Genomic DNA, 22,350 nt, shown 5'->3' with positions numbered 1-22,350 from the left:
CAGATACGGAGGGTAGGCTGTACAGACTCTGGACAATAAATGATTGACTGAATGCTGGGCTATATGAAGTAAGAGATGTGTTTAACTTCACCAATCTGGAGTCTATACTCTGAACAAGAGGGCACTCTTAAGACTCAGTATGGAGAACAGAATGGATCTCCCCCATTGACAAAGGGGTCAGAAATGGCTGTGTTTTATCACTTCATCTGTTTAATGTATATGCAGAATACATATGGAAAGCAGGATTAGACTCAGAGGGGAAGGAACATGAAAAAATTAAGATAAGCAGATGACACCTTATTGCTTGCAGAAAATAGTGAAGACTTGGAAAGGTGAAAGTTAAGGAAGAATGTATAAAATTACGGCTATAGCTGAATGTTAAGAAAACAATTTTTCATAGATGAATTACACAACTTTAAGGTGGGTAATGAAGATTTCATAATAGTTATTTCTCTAAGTCTTAGCCCAATCATTAATCAAAATCAAGACTGTAGTTAAGAAATCACAAAACTTCGGCTTGGAAGGGAAGCTGTGAAGGAACTAGATAGGATCCTCAAGTGTAAAGAGATATCTGTAGATAGCAAAGTTAGAAACACCCATGCCATAATATTTCCAGTTTCTTCTTGTGGGTGTGAAAGCTGGAAGTGAAGAAAGCTGACAGGAAGAAAAGAAAAGGTGTAAACTGTTATTACCATATTTCCAGGCTGTTTTCCTATTCAGTGGCTTTCAGGCCTTTATGGAGAAATCATCCAGGCAACATACTGGGATGCTCTATTTGAAAAAAATGAGCATATCTAACTCAGTCTGTTTTCTTGGAATTTCTAGAATATTGTATAGAATCTGGATGAAAGTCACTTTAGAATCCCTATCTAGATCTCTTGTAGTTTAGAAATTGATTTAGTTTTCCTAGTAGCATTTTGTAGCAGCTTGTCACTAGATGCAAAAAGCTCTGTCCTCTGCGAGAACAGAAAATACAGTCACTCCTCCTTTTTCACAGAGGATCCGTTCCGGAGTTTCACATATATTCAAGCCCATTGGCTTGAATACAGTGGAACCATGATATCCACTGGAGATCTGTTCCAGACCCCCACACTACCCCTGCAGATATCAAAATCCATAGATGTTCAAGTTCCTTCCCAGTACTGTTCCAACTGTTGACGCCACCACCATTTTCCTTCTCCTTGTTGTCATCCTCTTCCTCCTCTTCATTGTTGTAATTATCCTCCTCCTTGCAATTGCTCCTGCCACCCAAGTAAAGCAGCTTCTGCCAGATTGGGATGGCTGCACGTAGGGCTGTGAGGGGGGCGCTCTTCTCAGGCAGCAGGAGCAATTGCAAGGAGGACGAGGAGGAGGAGGGTGGCGGCGGCAGCAGCAGCAGCAGCTGCAATGGCACCGAATAGGACTTTATTAGGGACAACTGGGGGCTTTCTGTCTGCAAATATTGGGATCCGCAGATGGCAAGTCTGTGGATAAGGAGGGCCCACTGTAACAAATTCCCTTGTTCATCTGCAGGAGGTAAGAGAAATCATCTTTGATTTACTTCCTGACTAAATAAAGGCTTGCCCTATTTCTGTTTATTTATTAAAATATCTATATCCTGCCCTGTATCATGAGATTTCAGGGTTGCATATCAGTATTAACATATTAAAACAACTTACAACAACAACAACAATAATGGTCTTAAAATATATTAAAACACTGATAGGTTAAGTAAAAGCAGGTTAAGAAGGTTAAAATAACTGAGAAGCATGTATGTTAATATTTTGGAATGAATCAGTTGGGCCTCAAAAGTTTTAGTGAATTACTTATAACATCAGCATTGATTCTAGTCAGGCCTCTAAGAGGAGCACATTCTCCCACAACCAGCCCAGCCAGCTCTGGAGCCGCTTCCCCGCCGCCTTTTAGAAGAAAAATGGCGGTGAGAGCCCAGCCGCCGTGGATCCTCTCTCAGGCCTCCAGAGAGGCCTCCTCTAGCCGGCGTGAGACCCCCTCAGGGGAGGCCAGGGATGCTGCCGGCGGGTGACTTGGGGGTCTTATACCCCCACCATTGCCTTATACGCCAGAAAATACGGTATCTGGCTGGAATAATAAAGCAAGTTTTTGTGGCATTTATTGATCTTAAGGCCACTTTTGACTCCATCTCATGTGAAAGCCTATGGACTAAACTCGTTAGGTACTGATCTGAAGCTTTTAAATATAAAAGAACTCTTTATTAAAATACATTCCTGAGAATCAGTTTAGATGAAGGTCATCTAACTAATTAGATACCAGTCATGAAAGGTGTAAGGCAAGGTTTCTTACTTGCACATCTTCTTTTTAATCTATAGTTAAATGATGTGGTCAAGTTCTTGAAAGGTGGACATTTTCCAGTTGATGTTTACAGTCAAAGGTTTTCCATCCTTTTGTACACAGATTATGCTATACTGATTTCATATACTAAACTTTTCCTCATCAACTAAGAAAAGACAAAAACCATGGTATAACATGGTGTAACATGCATATTAAGGTTATAGTGAGAAAGAGTGCCCTTTTTTGGGGGGGGGGGCGGGTGGAATCCCATGATTAAATTGAGTCTTTCTGAGTAGTGATTTAAATAATGATTTAGGTCCAAAACACACTGCAGAAATAATCAAGTTTGCGATTGCTTTAACTGCCCTGGTTCAGTGCTAGGGAATACTGGGGATTGTAGTTTGTTGTGGCACCAAAGCTCTCTGAGAGAGAAGACTAAATGTCTCATAAAACTACAGTTCCCATAATTCCCTAGCACTGAGCCAGGGCAGTTAAAGCGGTCTCAAACTGGATTATTTCTACAGTGTGTTTTGGACCTTAAATCAAATCCACTCTGCTGTGACCTGACCCACTTCACTCCATGCCTGGATTCAAATTCAGTGGGCACTTCTGGTTCACACCCAGTTTTAAACACTTCTCCCCACCCCCACCACTGAGGAATCGATTCAGCCCATTATCATTTAAAGCCAGTCCTAGCTCCAAAATAGGAAAGTAACCTCTAAACATCAGCATCATTTGTAGGTGTTGATGTCAGGCCCCAACCTTTTATATTAGAATGGACCAGAGGGAACAAGAGAAACACATTATAACAGAAGGTCTCAAAGTCTAGTAGCACAAACCTAAAGTTGGCTTTATGTTGTGGCAAAGGACAAAAGGGATTTGTATGGTGTTGCTGCATAACATAGCCTGGAAATTTAACAGTGTTTCTAAAATCAACATGTGTGGCTCCAGTTTCAATGTATAGAATTACAGAAACTCTCTAGATAAAGTAGGAATCGTGCTGCCCTGCAAGTGTTCTTGGACTACAGCTTCCAACATACCTCACATTGGCTGCAGCTGCTGAACAGATGTCCAGACATATTTGCAAGGCTACATGTTTCCCATCCAGGCTCTAAAACAATTGCTCAGCTTCCTCATGTTTGAAAGAAATCAAGTGCCTAACCACTTTTATTTGCAGCATTTGTAAATCAATGTAACTCCAAGAACTGTCTGTGCGCCCAGTTAGTTTCTTTTTCCTCAGTGTAAAGGCGTGGAAGGCAATTGGTAGTACTGGAAGTCCCATAATCATACAGTGTACCCTTGCTATCCGCAGAGGATCCCCCGCACATAGTAAAAAACGCATTACCTTAAGTCTTGTTCTTCTCAATGGGTGCACATTCCTGCTTGTATTGCCGTGTGCCCCTGCGCCCATTGAAAAAGCCAGGGCTTGCCATGGGCGCACTGTACTTTGTTTTTATTCAATACATCAGTTATGTATGTATGCATGTAACCATATATAGTATGATATATCATATTTTTTTCCTTATTACAGGTACGGATTGTATAGCTCACCTTTTGATCCAGTCCTCTTCGATTTGGAAATGAGTGGCTCTTCTTGTAAGAATATATATAACAGCAGCATTGGTGTACAGTCAGATGAAATAGATTTGTCTGATGTTCTCTCAGGTATGCAAATATCTCAGACAGTACTGTTATTGAGAGAGACATACCATTATGCTCATTATTCAAATGTATGCATTTGAATAGCTCATTTCACTGGACTATACAAGAGTCGAGTTTTCTCAAGATACCGGTAGTCGTTTGAGTCCACACTTTCATTCAGCTGAGTTCTATCTGGCCCTGCAAGGGAGGAGTGGGATGGTAATTTCTCCCCACATTTTCCAGTTCCATTGTGAAGGTGCAAAGGAAGAAAATAACCCTCCCACCCCTTTCCTCTTATGTTCAAGTATGTCCCCGTTTCCTATACCAGCAGAAAGAGCCTATTTATTCTTGGTTTGTGTTTAACCCATTACATAAATAGATCATATATTTGTTCTTGACTGCATCTCTTAGTGCTTGATGTCATTTCTGTATGCATTACTAGAATGGGATTGTTGATTTTCATCAACTCTTTGTTTGCTGTGTTCTTCAGTATCACATTCCATGCAGTTCTGTAACTTCTTGGCTGTTGTGAACAACTGGGTGAGACAGCAAGGGAGGGCTGCATTAAAAAGAGAAAAGCAGAAAAATTAAGTTCTGTGAGCAGAAGTTTTCTTGCATCAACAGTTAGCTTTGTACAGTTGTACTAGGCAGGCTTCAATGGAGGGAGAAACAGTTCTATAAGAACTTGGTGTGTGGTTGTATCTTTGCTATCCGATGTTCCTTAATTAGAACCTAGTATACTGGGTGCCACTATCATACATTTGTTGTGGTGTCCATGACAGATATTGGATGTTAATGACCTAGTTTCTAACATAATTAATGTGAATGATGATACTACATTCTTTGTCATTTAGGGAATGGAAAGATCAGTAGCTGTGCAGCTGCTGAAGGTAGCTTTACTTCCCTCACTGGTCTTCTGGAAGTTGAACCTCTGCACTTTACTTGTGTTTCAACTAGTGATGGAACAAGAATAGAAAGGGACGATGCAAGTACGTTTACTGGTATATACATTTTATTACTTCTTTCTAAACCTACTACACTAGAATGGTAGTCTTTATAAGGTCCTAGGGTGGAGAAATTAATTTGATCCCTTAAATCAGTTTGAAAATTAGAATAAAGCAGATAAAGCTCCTTGATCCAAAATTTTGATAGATAGAAAAATGCATGTGGTATTGGATGTTAGTAATCCCCCCCCCCACTTGCTTTGCAAATTCAGTATTGAATTAAAATTCTATAAAACAGTAACCCTTTACAGTGAAAAGGAAACATATTCCAGTAACTACTTTTTTTCTTCATATTTTTAAGCTTGCTTTCAATTTGGAATGTTCGTACTACTAGAGTACAGTACAGTGGGCCCTTGTTATACGCTGGGGTTTGGTTCCAAGATCCCCCATGTATAACAAAATCTGTGTATGCTCAAGTCCCATTAGATATAAAGACATAGCAAAATGGTGTCCCTCATAAAAAATGGAAAATCAAGGTTTGATATTTGAAATGCATACTTTTTTTGAATGTTTTCAAACCATGTATGCTTGAATCTTTGTATAACAAATCCGTGTATAAGAAGGGCCGACTGTATTTAGGAGAATGCTATGTGTGCCGCTTTTCTACATACACTTTTTTTGTTTCTTTGTTTCATGCCAGTGAGTACCTTTGGGGTTACCCCAACAGTTGGTGGCCTCTCATCTGGGACAGTGGGGGAAGCTTCGACAGCACTGAGTTCAGCGGCCCAGGTAGCTTTGCAGTCTCTCTCTCATGCAATGGCCTCAGCAGAGCAACAGCTCCAGGTGCTTCAAGAGAAACAGCAGCAGCTTTTGAAGCTTCAGCAACAGGTTGGAGGCCATCTCTTTCATGATGTCTCTAAACTTCAAAAGCTGAGAGAGTAGTTACCATTATTACAAAATTTTCATTATAAAGCACAAAGCAAATAATTATCAAATGTACATCTTTAGGAGAGTAGCTTAGAGGGCACATCACATGTTACAAACATTCCTGTGTTGAAAATGCACAGAATGTTCCCTGCATAGAAAAATCTTAATAATATCAACACTTAGATTTTCACATTCAATTAAGACAAAAGTATGCAAAGATGTAAAATACAATAGCATTTATTTCTTTCGTAAACAGTTTTCTCATATGTAAGAACTTATAAGGAGGCTCTAATTGGACTCAAAATTGAAAAAAATGCAATAATTACACCCTTCTTAAACATGTGATATAGCTACTCTCCATTGGGCCATATGATTTGCATTGGTTACGTAAGTAATCATATTATCAGAACTCTTGTCTGCACTTCTGAGATCTCTGCATAGCACTATTAAACTTTTTTGATCTGAGAACACTAGTTTAAGTATATTTTGGTAATAAATGTCTTGATGTGACTACAGTTTTCTTCTAAATGAGAGTCAGAAAGAAGTTCTCTTTCTCTTATCACTCACACGTGCACCTGTTTGGAAATCTCATCTATACAGTGGGATATCAGCTCTACTGTATGCCTCTTTTCTTCAAGATATTCTGATCTGTGGGATGGAATATAGTGGATTAATACATGTGTTGAGTTCTCACAGAGAGTGCGGGTCAATTCCCCCACGCTTCTAGGCTACACTGATGTATCTCAGTACTCTGCAAGTGATACAGTGTCACTTCTGATTACCATTTTGGGCAGTTTACACCCGAAAAAAGACATTGGAAAAAAGTACATTGGGGGAATGGAAGTTTCAGTGCATGTAGAAATGCTAAACTTCTGCATAGCAATTTTTTTGTATTTGGGGCTGAAAAATTGCCCAATAATAGGCCTTTGGGAGGAAAAAACAGTTGTACTTTAGGGAACCACACAGGGCTTTGTGGACCACACTTCCCCATCTCAAAGTAGAATCAACACAGTCATGTGTTTGGTGTAAAACTGTTCTATATGTAATGGAAGGGTATGCATCTGGTGTCCTACTGTGCATATAAGATTTCTATATTTATCTAAATATGCTATTTGGCATTTGCTAGGACATAACTGATATGGATTTAACCTTCTAATGTTAAGCATTCTTGGAAATAAAATTGTGGGCTACCCTTCTCCAATCTGGTTCCTCCAGATATTTTGATTTGCAACTTCCATACCTTCTGATAATTGGCCACAGAGGCCATGGTTGATGGAAACGTATAGTCTCCACCCCCCTGCTCATGACTCCACCTCTAATGCCACCCAATGAGGCAGTTTCTGCTGTTATCAATGCAGAGCTTGCACAACTTTTTCCGGGCTCAGTCATTGATCCTCCACCAGTTAATCTTTCTGCACACAACAAAAATGCAAACAAGTCCAGAATGGTAACTAAAAAAAGAGCTTTTGTGGCTATGAGCTTTGGACTATGAGGTTAGAGGAGGCTGAACTAATTGTATTTAAGCCATTGGCTTAGCTGTTATAAAGTGGTCAGCTCATATGATATATGCATGACATGTTCTCTCAAAATGACCTGCTAAGTTTCTAAATGTGATTTCATACAGATCTTATATTTTTCTTGCAGTATTTATCTCCTTTTTTTTTTGTGCTCTGTTGCATTTGGGGAGGGGGGTAGACGTGTTTGATGTGTTTAAAATGAAAGCTGAGCCTCTTTGCTTTTTTGTTCATTGTGTTCATGCTGCTTGTTGCTAATGCTTGTATTGCTAGTGCCTTTTTGAGCAGTACTGGCCTACAGTACATATGCTGCTTTTATTTTCCCTGCAGAAAGCAAAGCTGGAAGCAAAACTACACCAGACAACAGCAGCAGCTGCTGCAGCAGCATCAGCAGTTGGCCCTGTTCACAACTCTGTGCCTTCCAACTCAGTAGCAGCCCCAGGGTTCTTCATTCATCCGTCGGATGTCATCCCACCCACTCCTAAAACCACCCCCCTGTTCATGACTCCACCTCTAACACCACCCAATGAGGCAGTTTCTGCTGTTATCAATGCAGAGCTTGCACAACTTTTTCCGGGCTCAGTCACTGATCCTCCACCAGTTAACCTTTCTGCACACAACAAAAATGCAAACAAGTCCAGAACGGTAACTAAAAAAAGAGCTTTCATGACATTCCAAGATAATTAATTTTAATGGCAGGAACTATTGTGATTGCTAGTGTGCCTTTTAATCTGAGTGTAGGCAGTATGTTTTGTCAGGCAGTATTGTTAAAAAGTTGATTTCCAAATCCCCACGTCTGTTAAATCTAAATTCCATGTGAAGAAGCTAGTGCAAATAGAGATAGCTCAATTAATGCTTTGAAACCTTTTCCATTAGTATGCTAATAAACTAATCCACAATGTAGCCAATGAGTTTTGCAACCTTAAGTTTTCCAAAGGCTGCCTGTCTTTATTTTTGCATGTGCAGTATCTAGGAACTAATACCAGACACGATGTATTATATATGGGTCAATGTTCCTTTTTTGCAGAATCCACTTGGAACTGGTCTTGCTCTTGCAATATCTCATGCTTCACATTTTCTTCAGCCTCCACCTCATCAGTCCATCATTATAGAGCGAATGCATTCAGGTAAAATGCTAATATTTTTTAATATTAAGGATGTCTGTTAATATTGTCTATGTTCCTAATAATAATAATAATAAGACTTTATTTATACCCCATCTCTCTGTCAAAGACAGTTGAAGCGGCTTAAAGTTAAAACATTCATACAAAATCCCAATATCCCAGTTTTCCTCCTGATCCTAAAACAGCAATTAAACAACTGAACATTAACAATAATCCAATTAAAATAGGCAACAAGCGGTTGGGATACAGAGTGTTCGATGAGGTAATAGTATTCAGTTGGTGTACAGTCCGCCCTTGGTATCTGTGGACTTCCTGTCCGTGGATTTAAGCATCTGTGGACAGCAAGCCTGCAGTGAGGAGGAGGAGGAGGAAGCAGAGGAGGAGGTGGTTGGCTGCTGCCAATGAGAGCCAGCCACAGAATTGTGTATGTGGAGGATGCCTGCCGCTCAGAGCCCTCCAGTCCAGAGCCCCACTTCTCCTGATGACCAGCCACAGAGCCAAGGAGTATGAGGAGGAGGAGAAGGAGGAGGATGGCCGAGCAACCCCCGGGCATGGCCAGTCAGGATACAGCTGAATCCACCACCGCCACAACAGCCATTCCACTTCTCGCCCATGGAAGCGGAGAGGGGCCGGTGATGTCATGAGGAGGCCAGGGTGTGGGGCGGGATGGCAGTTGGTCAGCGGCTCTTGCTCCCGTCTCAGGCAGGCACTCAGTCATTATGGGGTGCACTGGTGCCCCTCCTCTTACTGGTTCCTCCTTTCCCACACAGCAGAGCCCAAAGCCAGGAGGGGAGGAGAAGCATAGGGAAGCGCCGGAAAGGTGAGAGGGAGGGAGGACAAGAAGGGAGGGAGAAAAGTGAAGTTCCATGGTCCTCAATGGTGGAGCGGCCATGAGGCCATGCCACCATTGGGGACAATTAAACTTGAGTATCCACAGATTTTGGTATCCGCGGGAGGATCTGGAACAGATCCCCTGTGGATACATTCGTTGGAATTAATAATTGATATACTTTAGGTGTCATCAAAGGCTTAGGTTTGCTCAGAGAAACTTTGGACTCTTGTTTAAAAGCAATGTTCTCTGCCATATCACTGTTATTTTCAGACCCCCTAAAATCCAAAGTTTTCCTGGAATCACAGAATCATAGTGTTGGGAGTGACCACAAGAGTCATCCAGTCCAAACCCTGCCATTCAGGAATACATAATCAAAGCACTGCTGATGTATGGGCATCCAACCTTTATCTAACAGCCTCCAAAGAAGAAGACTCCACCACTCTTCGAGGCAACATGTTCCACTATTGAATACCTCTTCTGTCAGAAAGTTCTTCCTAATGTTTAGATGGAATCCCTTTCCCTATAGCTAGAAACCATTGCTCTGTATCCTAGTTTTTAGAGAAGCAAAATGTAAGCTTGCACCATCTCCAATATGGCATGCCTACTTAAATCTGCTTTTCCAAGAAACTAAAGCTCTCAAATTCTATGGAGTTGTGGAACTAGTTGTATGAACCTTCTGAAACTGAGTAGTGTTTTTTTGTCAAGACTACCTTTACAGCTTTAAATATTTTACCCTGGGCTATCATATTATGATCATAGCTTTAAAAAAATGCAAGGGAAATGGGAAAGTTTTAAGTTGCAGGTTGTTCAGAGATCCACAAAATACTGTGGGTTTTTTTAATAAAATAAAATAATAAAAATTTTATTTATATACCGCCCTTCTGTATAACCAGGGCGGTGTACAACATCTTAAAAATACAAAGTTACAAATGCACAAAACAGATCCAAATACATTAAAAACAGTTAAAACAATTCTGGCCAGCTTGCCACTGCTGACATAGGGGGGGGGGGGGGAAGCTAGTTGGGGCCTATATCAGGGAATGCGAGTTTAAACAGAAAGGTCTTCAGCCCCTTTTTGAACTGGGCTAGGGTGGTGGCCGAGCGGAGCTCGTTGGGCAGCGAATTCCAGAGGGTCGGGGCCGAGATGGTGAAAGTCCTCCTGGACGTGGAGACTAGTCTGGCCCCTGGAACCCTCAATAGCTGCTGCCCTGATGTTCTGAGTGTGCGGGGCGGATTGTATGGGGAGAGGCGGTCCTCAAGGTATCCTGGGCCCAAGCCATTTAGGGCTTTATAGGTAATAACCAACACCTTGTATTGCGCCCGGAAGCGAATAGGCAGCCAGTGCAGTTCTTTAAGCACTGGTGTTATGTGACTGGCTCTGGATATACCAGTGACCAGTCTGGCTGTCATATTCTGCACTAATTGTAGCTTCTGGGTATGGTACAAGGGTTGCCCCATGTAGAGCGCATTGTAGAAGTCCAAACGAGAGGTTACCAGAGCATGTACTACGGTTTCAAGGTCCCTCTGGCCCAGGTAGGGACGCAGCTGGCGTATCAGCCGAAGCTGGTAACAGGTACTCTTGAATTTTAACTGAATTATGCCACAAATAACTACATAGCAGGACAGAACTGCAAAATCAAACTGCTTTGAAAAGGAAATGACAAGTAAATAATTTGACTTTTGTATGTTAAGATCACAAGAAATTTTTGGATGTTGTTCTGTGAATAAATCAGGCTAGATATTACATAAATCTTGAGAGACTGTGGTAAACCTGGCACTATAAGATTTATTATACAGTGCCATGTCAGCTGAAGTCAAAGTTGGAGCAATGATAGTTTCAATTGTTTGCAACTCAGAATACAAAATTAACCTTGGCCAAGGCAAAATAATGTCGGATTGCATGTGTTCTCCCCCCCCCCCTTTTCCCTTTAATCTATAGGATGAAATTAGAAGGTGTGGGGTTAAATTGTGTTCTTTTTGATAGTTTTCATGGCTTAATTTAGTAAAATGAGGCAATTTATTAAAGGCCTAGGTTTTGGATAAAACCTTCATTTAATGTAGATTTCTAGATTAGATTTCTATAGACTCTAGCTAGTATGAGTAAAGGTCTGGTTTGTAGTACCGGTTGAGTATCCCTTATCTGAAATTCTTAAATACTCAAAAATCCAAAATTGAAGTCAGCCACCCATGTCACTGAGATAGTAACACTTTTGCTTTTTGATGGTTCAGTGTACACAGACTTGGTTTCATGCACAAAATTATTAAAAATATTATCTATAAAATCTTAGGGTAATTTCTGGGTTATAATTATCTTTCTGGCGCTAGTACTTCAAGCTTGTTGTATTTCAGAGTTTTTCGTAAATCCTAATTTTTTTTATATAAAAAGGTGCAAGGAGATTTGTGACATTGGACTTCAGCAGACCCATATTATTGACAGATGTACTGATTCCAACTTGTGGTGATCTGGCTTCATTGTCAATTGATATTTGGACACTTGGTGAAGAAGTTGATGGAAGAAGATTAGTGGTCGCTACAGATATCAGTACTCATTCTCTCATTCTGCATGATTTAATACCACCACCAGTTTGCAGGTTCATGAAGGTAAAAAATATTTTCAGTAATTTTGGTGGGTCTTTTAAAATAAATTTGGCTTTTTAAATGTTCTTCAAATTAGATAGCTTTCATAGTTTTTTGTGGGTTTTTCGGGCTATGTGGCCATGTTCTAGAAGAGTTTCTTCCTGATGTTTTGCCAGCATCTGTGGCTGGCATCTTCAAAGAATCTGTGAAGATGCCAGCCACAGATGCTAGCAAAACGTCAGGAGGAAACTTTTCTAGAACATGGCCACATAGCCCAAAAAACCCACAAAAAACTATGGATGCTGGCCATGAAAGCCTTCGACTTCACATTAGATAGCTTTCAATTTTTCATGTTCCTCATAACTTAAAATAATAATGAAACAGCATTAAAGGCTATATTCTGTCTCCTTTTAGATCACGGTTATTGGTCGCTATGGAAGTACAAATGCTAGAGCCAAAATTCCTTTGGGATTTTACTATGGGCATACTTACATCTTGCCTCTGGAAAGTGAGTTAAAGATAATGCATGATCCTCTGCGAGGAGAAGTTGAATCTGCAAACCAGCCAGAAATTGATCAACACTTAGCAATGATGGTTGCATTGCAGGAAGACATACAGTGCAGGTAAAATGACTTTTTGGATATTTTGCAGCCCCTTATACAATGAATGTTAAAGTTATGTTATAGGATAACAGCAAAACAGAGTTTTTGAATTATATCAGAAGCATGTCTTTTATTCAGTTTAAAACTTAAATTGAAATCTCATGATGTGTAAAGTTAAAAGCTTTTATTTATCTTAGGCTTTTAGGATGATAGTATTTTATATTAAGATTATTATTTAACTTTCCCCTTTTAACTCCTACAGGTATAATTTGGCCTGCCATAGACTTGAAACGCTTCTGCAGAGCATTGACCTTCCTCCACTGAATAGTGCTAACAATGCCCAGTATTTTTTACGGAAGCCAGATAAGGCAGTAGAGGAAGACAGTCGTGTATTTTCTGCTTATCAAGATTGCATTCAGCTACAGTTGCAGCTTAATTTGGCACATCATGCTGTACAGAGGCTCAAAGTAGCTCTAGGTGCAAGCAGGAAGATTCTCAAAGAACAACGTGATCCCAAAGAGTTGATTCAGATGTCGTCCACAGAGCAGTTGCGCACAATTATCAGATACCTGTTGGATACTTTACTTAGCTTGCTTCATACTTCAAATGGTTAGTAGTTTGAGATAAATATTTGAGAAGTCCATAATGATACATTTATTTGAAGATGGACCAAATTTCAGCCTGGAGTTCTAGTTTGCTACTCTCAAAGCAATCCAGTCAGAAGTCTGTAATTGTGTTTAGCTTGTTGTGGGCGGGGCTGGCGTAGCAGGCTGCATGATGGGCCCGAAAAAGGGAAGTTCTGACCCACGTGCCAAACAAACTTACTAGACGCAGGCTTTTGCTGCAACAATGTTTAATTCACCAACAAACTATCCTTCCCCTTCTTCCCAAATAACAAAACAAGGCCAACAAGCCAACCAGTTCGGTTCCAACTCTCAAAACTCAAGTCCTTAGCTTTAGGTCTCCCCAACCATGGCATCTCCCGGGGTGCTGCTCCTCTGTCCAGCGGAGTGCTTCTCTAGCGGCTCCCAGTCAGCTTTGTCACGGTTTTGCGGAGGAGGGCCACACTCCCACTTCTCCCCTTTAGGGTCCCACCATTCGTCTTCTAGGTCCCTGCTGGGTGGTCCTCTCCAAACCTCCTCGTCAGAGTAGGCAAAATCCCCCTCCGTACGAGGATGCCTTAACTCTACCTTCTGGTGAGGTCCCCTCTTTCGAAAGCTGGGCCGGGCTTGCAGGGAGACCGGGACCCCGTCCCTCCCAGGACTTCTCTTTACCTCCACTGCCCCTCTCTCGTCCGCAGCTCCCCGACCTCCTCTTCCGCGATGTATCCCTCCTCCCGAGCGCCACTCTCCCTTCTCTTTTATCCCCCTCTCAGGGAACCTTGGTCCCTCCTTCTCTAACTCCGCCTCCTGACTGGTTCCTCCCTCCTTTCCCACCTGGCTCACTTCAGCCCCTTCAGCTCTCCCTGTCTCAGGGCTCTCCTCACTACACTTGTGTCTTCAGCATGTTAGGGGGAACAATAAGCTTCAGTTACTTATTTTAGAGTCACACTAAGCAAATAACAGAAACCTCCTCTTTGTTTAGCTTTTCACTGCCAGGAGGAGCTTAAAGGAACAATAGAATAGCATGCATAATAGCACACTTGCTCACAGTAAGTCAGAATTGAAAACAGTATTGATAAAAATGTCTAAATGCAGCCACTGTCTGATATCAGAAGAAATCTTAATTATTTTTTTCTAACTTTATGATTAAATTATTTGAATAATAATATTACACAGATGCTTTCTCTGTAATCATTTGTGCATGATTTACACAGCAAAACAGAAAACCCTTAGTAATGTTAAAGTGTTTTGAGCAGAGCCATGCTGATTATAATCTAGATGCAACCTTCATCTAAGCTGTGTTGTGCATATCATATAGTTATTCTCTGAATGCTGTAGAGGAGCAGTCTGCAGTCACATGGGTTGTGTCCTTTCAGTCCAGTTTCAGTGTCAGGAGTCATGTGATTTTCTGGCATTTTGACAGTTAACATATCTTCCCCTGATCACTTTTTTCTGTCCCATTATGCCAATTAAAGAGTTTTCAGGGTCTTTCACATCTGTTACTATAACTGTCTATTATCTATCTTTTATGAGATTTTTGTTGATTTAGTGTTCCCTGTGGTAACCAACTCGCTTTAGTTTCTTTTTTTGGGGAAAAAAATCCTCCTCTCTATTCTTTTCTGTATTAATGAATCATCAGAGACTTCAGAACATTTGAAGACTTCTAAAAAGAGAAAGTATTGGAGATTGAAGTATGAGAAAATTCTCACAGTTGTCCTCATTCTAGCAGAGAACTTACAAAGAGCCACCTCAATGAAAAACTCGATGATCACTCAGCAAGCCTAGTATATTACTGCGAAGAGCTCAGTTGATTGCCAAACTGCAAGCCTTTACACAAGTTGCTGAAGTGGCACAAAGAAATATATTCATGTCCACAAGTGACAGTAAAAGAAGACTCTCCACAACAGCAACAGAAGCAAAGTCTGCTTCAAAGAAGGATAAATCTGCAGCAGTGTTAGAGAGATGTTTGGAATCAGAGGGGGAAACAACAAAAAGAGGAAGGTGGAAGGGGTAGGAAGTAAGATTATAGGACAAGAAAAAATATAGATAAAAAAAGAGGGGGAGTTAACAGATTTAGGTTTAGTTGTATCTCCACATAGTTTAACAGTTAAAAACTGCTCTATTTTTACTGACTGCCATGTTGAAGATGTTCCATTGAAAATGGGCAGCACTCCAGCAACCATTATTACAAGACTAGCTGTGAACTGAAAACAAACTCCTGTAGTGTTCTGGCTTCAGATTCCACTGGAGGAATAGAATGATGGAATTCCCCTGCAAGGCTCACACAGCATAATGATGTATAGTAAAATTCTGAGGCTTTTCTCCAGAAAAATGTCAGGTCTCTTCAGATACAGCAGCTTATGCCACTGTTTCAGCAACTACAAACTTCACTATTTATATCTGCAAGATTAATAGAGTGCCAAGAGTCTGAGTTCAAGAGTTGATTCAAAATTTTGTTAAGAAGAAGATTGGGACTCCTTTACATAGTGTACCAATTTTAGCTTATTCAGATATACCGTATATACTCGACTATAAGTTGACCTCATGTATAAGTCGAGGACAAGTTTTGGGGCCAAAATTATGGAGTTTGGTATGACCCATGGGATAAGTCGAGGGTAAAATGTAGGGGCATATAGCTAAGGATCAAAAGGATGAAGCAAGGCAAAACAGTGTCAAAGAACTTAGACAATTCCAGCAGACATAACTCATTATGCTTACTCTTAAGGCTAGATGGATGAGAGAGTAGATGGTGTCAGTGCTTCTGGGACAGATTATACTATTGCTTTTCACCAGGGGATGGTTCCTTCTTTTAAATAAGAGTTAAGATAAAGTACTTACATTGACCCGTGGATAACTTGATTACATTTTTGGAGGTCATTTTTGACCTAAATTTCTAGACTTATATATGAGTATATACAGTACATGATATATTAAGTAACCACCAATTTAAAATTTAATGAATTTACAAAAAATATTAATTTACAATCAACAAAACAGAATGAATTCTGGTTTTAGATCCCAAATTTCTGAACAGTTTTATAAAATATCAGCATTTCAAGATAGAAATTTTGCAGGCTATCAAGACATTCAGGACCACCTGAAACAGGATGATTGTCTAGCATCAATAAATGTGATCGATGCATATATCCATATACTTATGTTACTAGACTGCCAAAAGCATTTCAAAGACCCAGAGAAGCATTATCAGTTCAAGGTGTTCCCTTTCTGTCTTACATGAGGTCCCAAAGGCATTGGTTCTGCTAACAGAACATCTCAGACAATAAGGGATTCAGATTTTCCAGTATTTCAATAACATAATTGTGGAGGCCAGGATCAAATGTAAGGCAGAAAGGGAACCTAAGAAAACCATTCCATGTCTACAGAATCATAGGCCTGTTACAGATAGCCAAAATAAAGCTGCTTCGAGTCACTTTGGAGGTATGGTATTTCAATGATGCATGAGTCCTAAGAGTCTGGAAACTTCACCAAAGCTGCACTCTAGTCCTTAGGACTGGAGCGTGGCTTTGGTGTGGCCTTTGGACTCTTAGGACGCATGTATCATTGAAATACCATACCTCCAAAATGACTCGAAGCAGCTTTATTTTGGCTGTCTGTAACAGGCCATGGATTGCTACTAAATTTTTAAAAGAGTCATTTAGGAACAGACATAGACAATTGGGAAACAATTTTTATTGTTGTTAAAAGATAGAAAGAAAATAAGAATTATTATTAATATTTAAATCTGTAGATTTAATGTATCTAGCTCACATCTTAGGGTTGCTAGTGTCCCCAATTTAACTAGTACCACATTTGGGGATGTGACTATTCATGAAATCTCATCAAAGGGTGATTCTCACCCAGCATCGTGTTTAGTTGAAATTGACAATGGACTTAAAGAGGTCCCTTGGTTAGTTTTAGAAGGAGAATTTGCCTTAAAAAGAAAAAAATCCTTTTAGAGAGCACAATAAAGTAGTGGTGACAGGTGTGAGTCTATCTGATTAGGAAGCTTATTGCAAAGGAGCAAGAGTGAAGAATGAATTATTTATCCAAGAACATCAGCACAGCATGAAGACTAGAATGCTTTGTACTTCAGCCATTTACAGACCTTGTGAAAGAAAGACATGGGCAAATTTGAACAGACTACACAATAGTCCAAACATACATGAGGGAGCATAATGGATCAAGATTTCTAGGTAATCAATGCTTCCAGGATTCTGAAGGTGTCAGTGACCTCATTTTAATACACATGAGCAACATATCTGAAAGATTCTCTGTATATTCAGACAGATTACTTGAGTCAGAATTTAGTACCCTAGGAGAATGAAGTCTCAGTGAGGAATTTTTTCTGGCCTACAGTCACCTCTGAATCCATTCACAGCTGACATGTTTGCCTTTGTAAAAACCAAAGCTATATCAGTTCTGCTCAAAAGCTGAGAGTCTTACATTTCTCTGCATGCTCTTCCTGTAACTTTTACACATATTTTACTGTCAATTCTTATGAAGCAGTTTTTGTCCGTTTCAGTAAATTAATTTTGGCAAGGCTATGAAATACCATTGGGAGAGGGAGACAAGAGTCAGCAGTCAACATGACAGAAAGTCACATGATTCCTACTTCTGGAACTGACTAGAGAGGACACAACTTCTTTTATTTGTAATTTGCTTTGAATTCCAGGTTGGGAAAAGGGTGGGATATAAATTCAATTAATACCACATCATTGCCACCTGTACTATAATCCACACATGCATTGCTTCTCTACCTATCCAAGCATGACTGTAAATAATGGATATACAATCACCGCATTTCAGCTTAATTTAGTTTATTCTTATTTCTTCCAAGGGCACTCTGTTCCTGTAGTCCTACAAAGTACATTTCATGCTCAAGCTTGTGAAGAACTATTCAAGCACTTGTGTATCAGTGGAACTCCTAAAATACGTTTGCACACAGGCCTTCTTCTTGTTCAGCTGTGTGGTGGAGAACGATGGTGGGGACAGTTTCTTTCAAATGTTCTGCAAGAACTGTATAATTCAGAGCAACTTCTAATTTTTCCACAGGACAGGTACTGTTAAGATGCATCCTTTTCTCTGTTTTAATTAATCTGCATTTAGAAAGATGCAACAATTCTTACTGTAAATGAAGAGAAATAAGCTAGAGACTTGTAGGATTCTAGAATATTTTTCAGCTCTAGTTATTATTATTATTATTATTATTATTATTATTAACCTTTATTTATAAAGCGCTGTAAATTTACACAGGCTGTACATAAAATCTTTTAATTAGACAATTCCCTGCCCTCAGGCTTACAATCTAAAAAGACACGACACAAAAGGAGAAGGGAGGGGTGGAGGGGAAGGGGATGAGGGCCAGCAGTTCTTCTCTACCTCCAAGGCCTGGACCAAGGCAGATGGACTGGAGGGAGGGCTTGGCTTCTTAATGGATGGGTAAACTTCTTCCAGGGAGGCCTGTTGGAGTTAGCCTGCCTCTCTAGTAGGATAATACATCTAAAATACATAGCAATACAGGAAATGATTCAATAAAACAGGCAACAAAAGAACATCAAATAGCAAGTGACAGTTATGCAATGCCTGGGAACGCTTCTCTGAACAGGATGGTCTTCAGCTCCGTTTTGAAGCTGGTTAAAGCAGTGACGGCTCTTGCTCGTGGGGGAAGAAGGTTCCAGGAGTGAGGGGCAGCGAGTGGAAAGGGGTGAATCCGAGATGGGGCAGAGGAAATCCTGGGCTGGGACAGCAGACCTTGACTGCCAGAACGGAGGGCCCGAGTGGGAAGGTGAGGAGAAAGAAGGTCTGATAAGTAAGGAGGGGCCAGCCCATGGAGGGCTTTAAACGTCGACAGCAGGAGCTTATACTGAATATGGAAAGGGAGAGGGAGCCAGTGAAGGGATGCCAACAAAGGAGAGATGTGGTCAGAGCGGTGGGCGGATGTGATAATGCGTGCAGCTGAATGCTGGACAGAGATTAAAGGACGGAGGTGAGAAAGAGGAAGCCCAGTCAGGAGGACGTTATAGTAATCAAGTCGTGAGACCACTAGGGCATGGACCAGGATCTTGGCAGTAGAGGCGGAGAGATATGGTCGGATTTTGGCAATATTGTATAAGAAGAATCTACAAGCCTTGGCTGTGGTCTGGATCTGGGGGATACATGACAGAGAAGAATCAAAGATAAAACCAAGACTGCGGGCTTGCTGGACTGGTTGAATAGAAATGTTGTCCACAGAGACAGAAAAGGAGTGTTGAAGGGTGGACTTAGGAGGAAAGACAAGAAGCTCTGTCTTGGACATGTTGAGCTTCAAATGCCGATGGCACATCCACTGCGAGACAGCCGTGAAACAAGACGAAACTTGCTGTTCAAGTCTTGGGGAAAGGTCAGGGGTGGAAAGATCCAGAGCTGGGTGTCATCGGCATACAGATGGTAGGAAAAACCAAAAGAGCTAATGAGTTTACCTAAGGACAGTGTGTAGAGAGAAAACAGAAGGGGACCCAGAACAGAACCCTGGTAAACTCCAACAGATAAGGGAACAGAGGACGAAGTCTGACCACCTGTGACCACTGCAAAAGATCGGCCTGACAAAGAAGATCTAAACCAGTCAAGAACAGAGTCTGAGAACCCAAGGTGAGAAAGTATATCAACTAGAAGGCAGTGATCAACAGTGTCAAAGGCTGCAGACAGATCAAGAAGGATGAGAACAGAGTAAAGGCCATTAGCCTTGGCCTGTAAAAGGTCATTCGAGATCTTAGTGAGAGCTGTCTCTGTAGAATGCCTTGGGCGGAAACCAGACTGAAAGGGATCGAGGATGGAGTTGGCTTCAAGAAACTCAAGACTGTGAGAATAAACAACCCGTTCCAAAACTTTAGAAAGAAAGGGAAGAAGAGAAATCGGACAATAGCTAGACAGAGAGGAGGGGTCAAGAGAAGGTTTTAGTCGTTATCATCAGGGTTAAATTTCTGGATTCATCAGGATTAATTCCCAACTGTTGTAAGCATTTTTACTTTAGAATGTGGATCTGTATATTGATTGTTTTGGCTGAGAATGTTTACAAATTGTTACTGGCATTAGAGGTTCTGCGCAATTTGTGGTACATAGCATAGCAATATTTACTTTTTAATTTTTGTGGAACAGGAAGGAAAAGTTGAATCCTTGAATTAAGTGTTTTAGTTTACAATTCAGTGATGTAGAATCTTAGTTGAGGTATTGCTGCCTTAATTATGATTTAAGCACAACTAACAGTTTTTGAAAAAAAAATCTTTATATTTAGAGTCTTCATGTTGCTTTCTTGCATTGGCCAAAGATCACTCAGCAACACTGGTGTACTGGAAAGTTTGCTGAATTTATTGGATAACTTGTTGTCTCCACTTCAGCCTCAGCTACCTGCCCATAGATGCACAGAAGGTAATGTTGATTTCTAAAGCATAAAATTGATGTCACTACTAAGCATGGTATTAAGACTAGCATCTTATTTAAACCTGGTAGATTGAAAAGCTCTGCTGGCATAGTTATGCTGTAGCCTCCTCAGTGCCAGGCTCAGAGAGGTCCTCAGAGCCCAAGCAGTGTAGAAAGAGTGGCTTGGAAAGTTACCTGTGCCTTGGTGCTGAAGAACTCATTGGCTCAATTGGCAAATCACCTCTTGGGTATTCTTTGTCTAAGAAAACCCTATGAAGTTCATGGGGTTGCCATAAATCAGTAGGTGACTTGAAGGCACATACATAACTTGATTTCATCCACTGATTAATTTATTTGCCCTGATAACTTATGTAACTATTTTTAAACTGTTTTAGAGCCAAAAGTCCACTTAAGATGGCTCATAATTAAAAGTAGAAAACAATATAAAATGATAACTATATTAAATGGTAACTATTGTTTTATCTATACAGTAGCAGTTAAATTTATATTATGATCAGCAACCTTATTCAATCAAACATAGGCGGGTTATAGACCGCCGCTTTGAGGCGGTCTGCCACCGCCGCCGTTTGCTCCGTAAGGGAGCCGTCGCAGCCACACCGCACGGCTCCCTTGCGGAGCAAAAAAGAAGCTCCAAAATGGAGCTTCTTTCTGCGGCGCCCTAATGACGTCGCGAGGCGCCGCTGGCGCACTCGCGATGTCACAGGCGCCGTGACACGTTCGGACGCACAGCGTCTGATACGTAAAGATGGCGCCGGCCGTGTGGAACGGCCGGCGCCATATTGTACGGACAGAGTCCGTATTAGAGCCAGGGGCGTCTAGAAGAGATGCCCCTTTTTTAAAATGGGACGTCCTGCGGACGTCCCAAGTGCCGGTCTGTAACCGGCCTCAGATAGTAATAGCCAATTTTGCAAGTTTCAGTTAAAATCATTCAGTGTTCCAAATACTTTAAGGTAACTTGGTAGCAGTATGTGAGAGAACATGGATAGATTAAATCCAAGTGCCAAGAGAAGGTTGCCTCTTCAATCCTTAGAACTTTGGAAGGCTTTTGCACCCACCCACACCCACACCGCCCGCCATCACTGTTCCCTATTTTTTTCTGGGGAAAAGGTTGCCATAGAATGATCCATAGTTCCCTCTCCCATGGAAACATAGGCATAATTGTCCATTTAAGACTATTGTTACTTGATAGATGGGCCTTTTTATAATTGGCAAAGACTAGATTATTGCTTTATATTTTGTAAAATGGCCCCAGCAGGCAGAAAACAGGCCTAGAGCCCATGAAAATGACTCAGAAAGCCCAACTACACATCTGCGGGGGCTCTGAGACATTGATAATTTCTGTGCCCCAATTTTATTTTTTTAAAACAGAAGAGAAAAGGGGGGATTACTACAGGTATCTTGGAGCCACAGGAATGTGCTGTAGGGCTTCTGGTGGCTTGTGAGCAACACCTGTCAACTCCTTTGTTAGAAGTTCAAAGCTAAATGGTGCATTTCTGATTTGTAATTGTAGTGGTTTAGCTGGTCATGAGTCAATAAAACTGTGCCTTGAATTCAGAATGTTGTGTGTTTGTACAGAGCTCTTCACTATGCATCCTTAGGGAGAGGAGCTGTCCAGGTTTTTCTTCTTCTTTGCCTTATCATTATTGAAAGCTGTTTTCTTGAATTTTGGGGTGACCTTTGGTGAAGAAATGTAGGAGGCTGCAATTGAAATAGTGCCTGAAAAGCTCCTGATTATGCATAAGACACTGAATGCCAATCTCACAAGATGCACTGATGGTTTCTGTTCTTAAGAGCCAGCTTTAAAAATATTTTAGATAAAATTAAATATACCAGCACTGCTTCACCTTTTATTATGCTTTCATACATCTCTGCCTCTCTTTAT

At 40.8% G+C, this 22,350-nt stretch overlaps 1 protein-coding gene across 1 annotated transcript in view; it reads left to right on the top strand.

Moving 5' to 3' along the window:
* BIRC6 (baculoviral IAP repeat containing 6) overlaps positions 1-22,350 on the top strand; it is a 241,574-nt gene that overhangs the window by 63,404 nt on the left and 155,820 nt on the right. The window contains exons 22-31 of the mRNA XM_089529449.1: positions 3,821-3,954; positions 4,785-4,919; positions 5,575-5,762; positions 7,646-7,960; positions 8,343-8,442; positions 11,658-11,872; positions 12,263-12,471; positions 12,713-13,059; positions 17,890-18,109; positions 20,323-20,456. Of these exons, the coding sequence (XP_089385575.1) occupies positions 3,821-3,954; positions 4,785-4,919; positions 5,575-5,762; positions 7,646-7,960; positions 8,343-8,442; positions 11,658-11,872; positions 12,263-12,471; positions 12,713-13,059; positions 17,890-18,109; positions 20,323-20,456 (1,997 nt within the window). The remainder of the gene's footprint in view (positions 1-3,820; positions 3,955-4,784; positions 4,920-5,574; positions 5,763-7,645; positions 7,961-8,342; positions 8,443-11,657; positions 11,873-12,262; positions 12,472-12,712; positions 13,060-17,889; positions 18,110-20,322; positions 20,457-22,350) is intronic.

This window comes from Sceloporus occidentalis, unplaced genomic scaffold (assembly GCF_023333645.1).
Source record: "Sceloporus occidentalis isolate IW3139 unplaced genomic scaffold, rSceOcc1.0.p SCAF_6, whole genome shotgun sequence".
Classification (NCBI taxonomy): Eukaryota; Metazoa; Chordata; class Lepidosauria; order Squamata; family Phrynosomatidae; genus Sceloporus; species Sceloporus occidentalis.
This window is presented reverse-complemented; position numbering and strand designations above follow the sequence as displayed.